Source organism: Heteronotia binoei, chromosome 5 (genome assembly GCF_032191835.1).
Source record: "Heteronotia binoei isolate CCM8104 ecotype False Entrance Well chromosome 5, APGP_CSIRO_Hbin_v1, whole genome shotgun sequence".
Classification (NCBI taxonomy): Eukaryota; Metazoa; Chordata; class Lepidosauria; order Squamata; family Gekkonidae; genus Heteronotia; species Heteronotia binoei.
The window spans coordinates 100,483,748-100,494,450 of NC_083227.1; the positions used below are offsets into that span (position 1 = coordinate 100,483,748).

General features: G+C 45.4%; 1 protein-coding gene across 1 annotated transcript in view; it reads right to left on the minus strand.

Moving 5' to 3' along the window:
* Nucleotides 1-8,802, minus strand: part of SHISA5 (shisa family member 5) — a 62,619-nt gene extending 53,817 nt beyond the window's left edge. Inside the window, exon 1 of the mRNA XM_060239895.1 lies at nt 8,549-8,802. Coding sequence (XP_060095878.1) covers nt 8,549-8,627 — 79 coding nt within the window. The 5' untranslated portion in view covers nt 8,628-8,802. The remainder of the gene's footprint in view (nt 1-8,548) is intronic.
* Nucleotides 8,803-10,703: the final 1,901 nt, after the last annotated feature.

The following is a 10,703-nucleotide window of genomic DNA, read 5'->3' on the forward strand; positions in this document are numbered from 1 at the left end:
TTCAGCCAATTTGAAAGTTGAAATGGTCATTTCCTAACCATTTGCCCTGAATGTTTTGAATTAACAAAACCTTTTTCAACCTCTTTTTCTCAGGTTCTTCTGCCATTTTAAAGGGTTAAAATAAAGATATTACATCAAACTCCCTTCACCCTGCAGAAAAAACTGAAGGCTGGAAACCTTGCTGGGATTCCAGGGGATCTCCAGCTCTTGGCTGGAGAACTGCCCTTGTCTAATGTTATTTCTCTTTTTTTGTATTTACTTGAGGGAAAAGATGCCTCTGTTACCTGTTAACCTTACAAAACAAGGTTTCTGTATTCAGGTTTTAAAGTTAGATTTCCCTTGGGGGGAGGGGAGGCTCACAGACAAAGCCTGCTCATGAGGGAATGCCATTCTCTGAAGTTCCCCAGAATTATGGCTTTCAAGTTCCCCAAATGGGATGAGCTAAGGACAGAACATTTCTGGGGGAAAGGACTGGGGCTTCCTCATGTGGGAGTGCTTGAGCTAGTACTTGCTAAAAGGAATGCCTTATGCCATGAGTGTGGAACTCTGCATAGGCTCAGAGACCATTCTTCCTTCATGATTCTTGGGTAGCAGAACTGAGAAACGGATTGCCTTCTCAATTTCATTTCAAGCACACAGACTGCCTAAACCTTTGTCCCTCGGATGGTGCCAGAAGAAAAAAATGCATCTTCACATGAAAGCCAAGTAGCTTTTTTGTGTAGACCTGTCACCTAGGTGTCAATTTGGCCATCCATTGATATGTTTAACAGCTCTCACAGCAGGAGTTTTCCTCTCCTTTTGTTACCTGGTAGTCCGATCAGATAACATAGGACGTCACATAGGACCGACCAATGAGGATTGCTGCAGGAAGCGCCACCTGCTGGTGGTAATGAAGAAAAGCTACAGAAAGAATAAAACCCACTAAAAGTCCGCTGGAAAACAGCTCTTGGAAAGTAAGCAGCAACATCGAGGCTAATGCAGCTTCACTCCTGTTCCAGGATTTCAAGTGTAGATCGTACCGAAAAAGCAGGAGCTAGACAGGAGTGAGGCCAGTTTTCAGTGTGGATTGAACCATCTGAGAGGGTAGTATTACTGGCTCTTTTGCCCAGTGCAGAATCGGCCTTTGTTGCCATCACTGCAGCATGTATCATTAGATTTATTCCAGTTTCCTTCACTGTTGCTCTAGACATCTCCCTTGTCTTTTCATTGCCCTTAGCCCCTCAATAAACAGAAGGGCTACCTGGGATCTAATACTTGAGAGACAATGCCTGGGAATGGTCCTGTAAATTTCCTAGGTAATTTCTTCATTCTAAAGGTCAACCAGGGCATCAGCAGCAGCACCAAGCATATCAAAAGGAAACCCCCTAGAGCCATTAGAAAGCCATTCAGATACATATGGCTCTAGGGTAGAACATTTTAATGGACTCCCACCTGTGCAGCATCTTGGTATTCCTGTGAGGCTAAACCCAAGCAAATAATAATCTGTCCATGACAAAGAAACTGTCATAAATTTCCCACCTCAGATCACATTCTTCCCACCCAGAACAAAACACCAAGTCAAGACTGTCAACTGCACAGCATATAGGACCAGTTACTACCTGAGACAGGCCCACGGTTGTGACAGAGGTCATGAAATCCTGAGCTGCTCCTGACAAGACAGCCTCTGCATGAATGAAGTCCTCCAGGATAACCAGCCTAGGGGTCTTTGACACCAACCCCAAGATCTCCTCTGTTCGGATTTTCCAAACAATACCATACTGCTTGGAATTATTGAGTAACTTAGTCAGAGTTATCATAGTTTGTGGGCAGACAGATTTTAAAGCAACTGGTGGTTTAGTATCTGATGCCTTTTAGATTTGAAAACTGGATTTTATCACTGTTGGGATTTCTACTGATCACATGTTCTCTTCTATATGCTGTCCCCACAATCTTGTTTCTGTACTTCATGTCACCAGCTTGCTTTTGCCTTAGTTAAAAGTTTCATTACACACAAGAAGGAGGTATGGATACAGAAGATTAGACTCTCTCTCTCTCTCTCTCTCTCGGCTTGGCTTCGCGAACGAAGATTTAAGAAGGGTGCAATAGTCCACGTTTGCTGCAGGCTCGCTGGTGGCTGACAAGACCAATGTGGGACAGGCAGGTCCGGCCACAGCGGCTGCAGGGAAAAGTCTGATTTAGGGTTGGTCCTGTAGCAGTGCGATTCTTCCTCAATCTCCTTTTGTCCTCAAGACCAGCTATGCGTGCGTTCTCAAAGGAAGAGACAGCCTGGTGGATGGTGTGCCTCCATGCTTTGCGATCTGAGGCTAGGTCAGACCACTGGTGATGGTTGATGTGACAGGTGCTAAGGGATTTCTTCAAGGAGTCCTTGTACCTCTTCTTTGGTGCCCCTCTATTTCGATGGCCGGTGGAGAGTTCGCCATACAGAGCAATCTTGGGAAGGCGGTGGTTTTCCATCCTAGAAATATGCCCTGCCCAGCGCAGCTGCGTCTTCAACAGCAGTGCCTCAATGCTGGTAACCTCCGCCCTCTTGAGGACTTCAGTGTTGGTCACAAAGTCACTCCAGTGGATGTTGAGGATAGTGCGAAGGCAGCGCTGATGAAAGCGCTCAAGGAGTCGCAGGTGATGACGGTATAAAACCCACGATTCGGAGCCGTAGATGAGGGTTGTCATCACAACCGCTTTGTAAACATTGATCTTTGTGCCTTTTTTCAGATGCTTGTTGCTCCACACTCTTTTGTGCAGTCGGCCAAAGGCACGGTTTGCCTTTGCCAGCCTGTTGTCAATCTCCTTGTCGATCTTGGCATCTGAGGAGATGATGCACCCCAGGTAGCTGAACTGCTGGACTGCCTTCAGAACTGATTCACCCACAATGATGCAGGGGGGGTGATAATCTTCCTGGGGTGCAGGCTGGTGGAGAACTTCTGTCTTCTTCAGACTAACTTCTAGGCCGAATAGCTTGGCAGCCTCTGCAAAGCAGGGCGTCATATGCTGCAGAGCTGATACCGAGTGGGAGACGAGTGCAGCATCATCAGCAAACAGTAGCTCTCGGATGAGTTTTTCCATTGTCTTGGAGTGTGCCTTTAGTCGCCTCAGGTTGAACAGGCTGCCATCGGTGCGATAGCGGATGTATACACCATCGTCATCATCTAGATCTACTGCGGCTCTTTGAAGCATCATGCTAAAGAAGATTGTAAAGAGAGTTGGCGCGAGAACGCAGCCTTGCTTTACACCTGTGCCTATTGGGAAGGGCTCCGAGAGGTCGTTGCAGTGTCTGACTTGGCCTCGCTGGTCTTCGTGTAGCTGGATGATCATGCTGAGGAACCTTGGGGGACATCCTAAACGTTCCAAGATTTGCCACAGGCCTTTCCTGCTAACGGTATCGAAAGCTTTGGTAAGGTCGACAAAAGTCACATACAGAGCCTTGTTCTGTTCCCTGCATTTCTCTTGGAGCTGCCTGAGAACAAATACCATGTCGGTGGTGCTCCTGTTAGCTCTGAAGCCGCACTGGCTCTCTGGGAGGAGTTCTTCTGCAATGGCGGGCACCAGTCTGTTCAGGAGTATTCTGGCAAGGATTTTGCCTGCGATGGAGAGCAGGGTTATCCCCCGGTAGTTGGAGCAGTCTGATTTTTCCCCTTTGTTCTTGTATAGGGTGATGATGATTGCATCGCCAAAATCCTGTGGTAATTTGCCTTGTTCCCAGCAGGTGACAAGTACTTTGTGAAGTGAGCTATGTAGTACTGTGCCCCCATGCTTCCAGATCTCTGGTGGAATTCCATCAACTCCCGCTGCCTTGCCACTTTTCAGTTGCTTGATGGCTTTAACAGTCTCTTCTAGGGTGGAAGATTAGACTAACCACAAACCATAAGTCTTTGTTGAAAATGAACAATGGAAACACTAAATTACCCCAAACCTACAAGAATCTGTAGGCCCAAAACACCACAAAAACATAGAAACAAATATAGATTACTTCAAAGTAAACTGAAGGTCTCTCAACCTCAGGACCCCCTAATTTCTCCCTAAAGTTGACATTAAAAAACCTTTTTCATAACTTCTCTAAATCAGATCTTGCCAGTACTGAGAAAAAGAAGCTGCTGTTTTCTTACTTCCCCCCACCTTCATCTGAACCAGCCACAACATTTCCTGCAGATGGAGAAGGAAGGAGTTAAAATAGACCACCAGCTTCTTTATATCCTGTGCATTTGAAAATTACCGGTAAATGCATCTCAGAGCTACGTGAAGCACCTGCAGTTAAAAATGAAAATAAATATAATCAATCAATGTGGAATTTGAATACTTGTGCTAAATTCAAGTAAATCAAAAGACAAACTTTTTAAAGTTTGTCCATTGAAGAGGCTGAGGATCCAATTGCATTTTAAACTATGTCCCATTCACATAAAAGGCTTTCTTGTTACGTTTCTTCTAAGTTGGTTATGATGTTTGCCGTTTATTTCTTTTTAAAAATTTATGTGGCAGTTTTTAATCAGACTCAGAGAAATAAACCCCAAATCCAAAGAATCAATAGGAACATGCAGGTAAAAGGAGTTAATTTTTTTCCTAATGTGTCACCACTTTGAGCCTGAGTATAATCAGGACTTTTTTGGTAGAAAAAGCCCAACAGGAATTCATTTGCATATTAGGCCACACCCTTTGACACCAAGTCAGCTGGAACTGCATTTCTGTGTGCTCCTGCTAAAAAACCCCCCTGAATATAATTATAAAAGGACTCCATACCTCTAACATTGCATGGATAGGAAAGGAATGAAGTTCTTCTGGCACAGAAAATTGTCATGGAGACAATCTTGCTCCCATTCCAATTTAAACTGGAGTCTTAAATACATAAACATTCTAAATTTGGAACATGAGATATCCATACCACAGAAAACATTTATTCTCCAGTTGAGAGGTACTATGCAGATGTACAACTAATGACAAGCCTATACATATTTCTTGTCCCTCCAGCTACTTTTTCTTGTTTATCAACTGTAGTGTAAGTTATACCTGCAGCTGCAGTGACACTAATCATGGCTAATAACTGCATTTAGTAAAATCAGCTTCAAATTTTCACTTCACACTATAACCATATGATTAGCCTAACATGACTCTCCATCTCATTTCAGTGCCAATGTAAGTCAATTAGGTACAGCATAACTGTCGAAGACTCCTTTAGAGTTTTAACAGTAATAAGCAGGTGGGACTGTACATTCTATCTTATGGCTGTAACTAATCAATGCCAAAGATCACAGAGTTACAAAGAACAGAATTACCTGACGGTCTAATTAATAATTATTGTATGGTATTGTGTGTGGAATAGCCAGGAGATATGAAGATTGTCTGGCAGCCTTAAGTTCTAACCATTTTTGTGGTGAGCTAGGCTATTTGGGGGTGGGGGGGCTGAGAGAGCTCTAAAATCTGTGACTGACCCAAGGTCACCCACCTGGCTTCATGTGGAAAGCTGTGGAATTGAACCCAGTTCTCCAGATTAGAGCACCCCTACACCATGCTGGGTTTCTTACCTGAAGGTCTTAAATAATAAGTGAAGGTCTTAAATCATAAAATGAACACCCATCTCAGGAATATTCTAGTTTTGGATTTTGTACATTGAGTAATAGGTTGCTATAGATGGCCTATCAGGGGTGTTGAACTCATGAGGGTTGGATCTGATGTAAATGAGACATTGCTTGGCTGGGCCATGTGTGTTATAAAATATAATGCCAGGTAGCAGAGATATAAACTTTATAGAGGACACAAACACATTTAAACATTTTTTAAAAAAACTTAAAACATGCTTAAAAGATTAGCACTCTCACAATATTTTTTTATCTCTGATAACTGACACTTCTTGCCCTGAATTTTTGCATCAAAATCTGAAGATAATGTCTGTGCTGTAGCAATCTTGAGTATGCTGTTCAGGTGTTGTTCAGGTGTGTATAAGTTGCAAACCTACTTTTGATTTACTGATATTCATTACAGAAATGTCATGGTCAATGCTTTGAGCCTAAGACCCAGGGGATGGCTGGGTATTGCAAGCCTTTGCACGTAAGTTGCTTCATGTGCTGGTCAGCCAATTGAGAAAATAGAGGCTTTGCTCTGGAGCTTGACTGATAATGCCTAGCAAAGCAAGCTGCAATGCAGAAGGAAGCAAGAGAGGGAGAAGGAAGCAGACAACAGTGAGTTGCTCACAGGCCTGATAGGAGCCCTCCAGGGGACTGATCCAGCCCATGGGCCACATGTTTGACACCCCTGGCCTATATGGCAATTTCTGTTCTGTCTGCTCCTCTTAACAAGCCCTTCTGAAGGTGAAAAGATATATCATTCAGAACCAGTTGAAGGCAACTTCACGAATTCTGATTTACATTTACATTTTATATGCAAGATTACATTTTAAGACCCTTGTTTACATAATTAGATAGCATTGCAACAAAAACCAGATTGCTGATGTGAAAACTCAGTCTGGGTTCAAAGAAAAAGAATAGGAATGTTTAGAACATTATCAATTGACAATAAGATCAAGGGTTACTGAGGTTGGGAAGACTAAAACCTTCCCTTCGAGTTTTATAGTCCAAATGATAAAAGTTTTACAGAACAAAGGTGTGCTAATATGTGAACAGAGCAGTAATATTTGCTCTCATGGTTTCTGAACAGCTGTAGAAAAACTATCCCCTGCCCATGATAAAGACAGATAAAAGAGCACAAAATAGTATAAATTATTTCTTTAAAGCATGGCTTAATTGGATTGAAAGCTGAAACACAGTATTAGTATAATAGATTATATGTAATTTGCTGTATGCAGAATTTCCTTAATGTGCACATTTCTGATTTACGTCAAAGAAATGGTTAAGTTATCATAATGTCTGGGTCATTCCAATACCACCAAAACACTTCCTTGGTTGGACTGAAAGCTGAAACGCAGTATTAGTATAACAGGATATAATATTAGTATAATAAGTTTGATAATATTTATTTCCTTATTAGCAGTGCTTTTTTGTAGGAGCTTATTTGCATATTAGGCCACACCCCTAGTCTGGGAGCACCGTGGCTGCTGCATGGCAGGTCAGGCCAGCTGGAGTCCTGGCCAGCCCAGCCAGAGCTCCACTCCTTTGGGCTCCAGCAGGAAAAAAAGACCTGCTTATTACTAATTTTTTTTCAGAGAACTTATCCAGATTTTTTCTTTACCACTGTTTTCATTTATAGTCAACAGTTACATCACCTTAAAGAGCTTGGGATTGTTAACAAAAGTAAACAAACCTCAGTTTCCTTGCAAACTCAGCTCAAAGAGCTGTATATCGTGAAAAATAAAATAAAAGGCTTCACTCAGATCAGGAGATGGGAAATAACCTTTTTACCTTTTAATATCTAGTGTAAAAACCAAGTCAAGGCCAAGCTTCAGCTATCTTTCCTTACTATGACAAATTTTCCTCTGTGAAAATTGTCCATTTTTTAATAGTGCCGTATCAAGTTGGAATAAAATAGCTGTGATTTTGCCCAACATCTGAATTTTGTTTTGATTTTTGTGAGGAAAGAGAAACTTAAGGCCCAGCCAAAGCAAGTGAACCAGTGACAGGATGCTAAATCCCGGTGGGCAGCTTGTTGGTCTGAAGCAGCAGACCAAAGTTTGAGCCCAGTGGCACCTTTAAGGCCAACAAATTTTTGTTCAGGGTATAAGCTTTCATGTGCAAGCACACTTCTTCAAATACAATGAAATGGAAATTACCAGTCTATACATATAGGTAGAGGGTGAGCAGTAAATTAGCATACAGCACAATGAAGATGTTTAACAGATTCAAGGACCAACAGGAATAACAAACTTACCGTAATTTACATGGCTACCACTTGTTTGGGTTTAATTCCAGGGGGAAACATAATGAAGGAAATTGACATGTCAAAATTTGAAATTGATGGGCAGATGTATCCTTAACTGTGGGATCCTAATTAAATGAGCGCCTGCCATTAGGCTCCATCCATTTCCTCGCAAGCATGAACACTAAAGTGGTCAGAATGAGTCACAGACGGATGTCAGCACTACAGTATAGGCCGTCTGTCTTCATGAGAAAGAAGTGGGTTTCGGTAGGGCAAGAAAAGAGCAACAAGACGCCTAGAAAGGGATGGGTGGGGGAAGCAGGTCTTGAACTAAGACAAAGGGAACTTAGTCAAAACCTTAGGAAGGAGTGGGTACTATCATAGCCCCTTCCTGAGTTTCTGAGCCAGGAATAATGCCATTTTTAGAGGCACCCTCTAGCGACTCCATTCCCCCCACTCCAAGCACCACAGGAAGAGCAGGATCCTCTGAGGCTCAGCAGCTACAACAGCTAGCACTACCCGGAAGCCGCTAAAAAGCCTTCATTTCCCAAAGTTGACAACTTGCCTTCCTTCTACCGGCCACAGCGGGTGCTTCTCAGAACACAACGGGGCTCCAAGGCCAATCCGCCCGCGCCTCCCACTCCTCCCGAGGGGGGAATCAAGCTGGCGCCCCTTTTCTATCCCTTCTGGGTTCCCAAGAGGGGGCTCCGCTTCGAGGCGTCCCCCCTCAACTCCGTGACTCAGTACTTACCGGCTGGCAGCAGCAGCAGCAACAACGGCAGCGAGCAAAGGACTCCAAGAGCCAGGGGGTTGCCTCGGGCAAACGCCATCGTCTTCCGCCCTCAGCAAAACAGCAGCCGAAGCCCAGCACAAACTCCCCAAGAGGACGTCGCGACCGAGAAATGGGCGGCTCCCACGGCTTTTCAGCCCAAGTCCCGCCCCGCCATATCTCCCCCTGCTCCGATCCTCCTCCGATTGCCTAGGAGGATCTTCGGAGCACATGGCGGGGAGCGGTTCTTCCAGCTCTTTTCTTAGCTTTAGGGCTGGTTCTAAGGCACCTCCTCCGTCCGCTCCTGATTGAGGCGATCAAGAAGAGATACCAGGAAACCATAGCGGCCGCAGACCATCCCTGGAAACGTTTTGAAAAGTGCCTCTAAGCATATGCGGAGTGGTCATCACCAATGTTCTCTCTAAACTGTGGACTCTTGTGAGCAAAAATTCTACTTTGTGAGCTACTGCACAAATTAGTTTGCTCTAGGGCCATTTTTCCTGAGCTGAGACAAAAATGTGAGCTGGTGGCAAAAAAATTGTGAGCTAGCTCACACTAACTCAGCTTAGAGGGAAATTGATCATCACCTATTGAGAAAAATCATTTCCTGCATATCTGTGGCAAGAAAAAAAATCCATTGCACGTATTTATTTACTATCAAACTCAAAGAAACCCTCCAAAGGATTCTCTTTGCCAGCCTTCCATCCGGACCTCTGCTCCTTTGACCAGCACATTCTACTTTAATGGCAATTTCACAAGCTGAATAATGCACTTTTTAGTCCACTTTCAATGCACTTTGAAACTGAATTTTGCTGTGGCTAAAAGCAAAATCCACTTGAAAGATTGCTCTCAGTGCATGACAGCTGATTGAAATTGCATTATTCAGATTGACAGCATCTCCAGCACTGGGACCTGTCAGCAAGCTTGGGCATGGGTTGGTTGCCCCAGCCCCTGCACGCTGCTGGAGGCCCCCCCCCTTGTCTGTCCTTTGCCTTGTTCTTACCCCTGGCAGGGCATGGGGGGGGGGGGGTCTGGCAGCTGCTCCATTGCCTGTGGGAAGGCAGGTCAGCGACTGTCCCTTTAAGAGTGTCCCTGGCTAAGTCACAGTTCCATGCTGCGGCTGAGGAATTACTAGTGAGCCAGGAACACTTTAACCCAGGACAGGCGGGTGTGTGTTGGCTGCAGAGTTGTTTTTTTCAAAAACCCCCCACCTCTGCTGCTCCTGTCAGGATCATGGGACCTCTCTGGCTGCAAGTGGCATGGCACTTCTCCCCCAGTGCAATGGGTCTCTTTCTCTGTTTTGCAGGTGCAAGGTCAACAGAGAGGCTTCCATGTGGGGCAATTCCAACCCCCCCCCCCCCCTTTACTCAGCCAGGTGTTGCTGCCTTCCCCTCTGAGTGCAGCCTCCTGCCCTGCAAGACTTTCCGACTGCCACCTTGCAGCACAATAAAACCTTAGATGTGCAACTACTTTGTCTCTCCTGCTTGGCTTCTGCTTCGCTCCTCTCTTCCCCTTTTCTTCCTCCCCCCTGCCACTCTGTCAGCGGGCTCCCTGAGGAAATGTCTCGGCGGGTGGGCTCACTTGTTTCTTGGGGAGGGGGAACTATGAGCTGCCTTGCCCACCATGAGGCTGAACAGGGGAGGGAGGGTCTTTGCCCCACGCATCCCATGGGAGGGGGGGCTTGGGCCAGATGCCGCCCCTCAGCATGGCCGGCCCAACAGCCTGTCCAACCCCACAGGACTAATGGAGTGGATGCATGGCTGATGCCTCACACTTTGAGTTCTATGTCTCCGGGGGGAGGAGTTCCATGCACACAGCAGAGGGCATCATGGTGACAGTCTGTGTTGGGGGGAGGTTGCCTGTGGGACTTTGTGGCATTCTGGGACTCTGTCTCATTCCCATACACACATTCCGGCTGCTGTCTTTGGAAATGGACTCCTGCACTTTGTGCTTCCTGTTTGTGGCTAGTCAGGGGGCGCATGCCTCTGCCCGTCTGCCTGCCATTGGTATGAGTCTCTGACAGTGGGTGGTGCAAGGGGGTTGCCAGCCTCTCAGGAGCAGGCTTTCTGCTTCTCCTCCTGGTCATGTGCAATGGACTGGCCAATCCAGTGGTCCTGTGCTGACCCGTCTCTCCCCC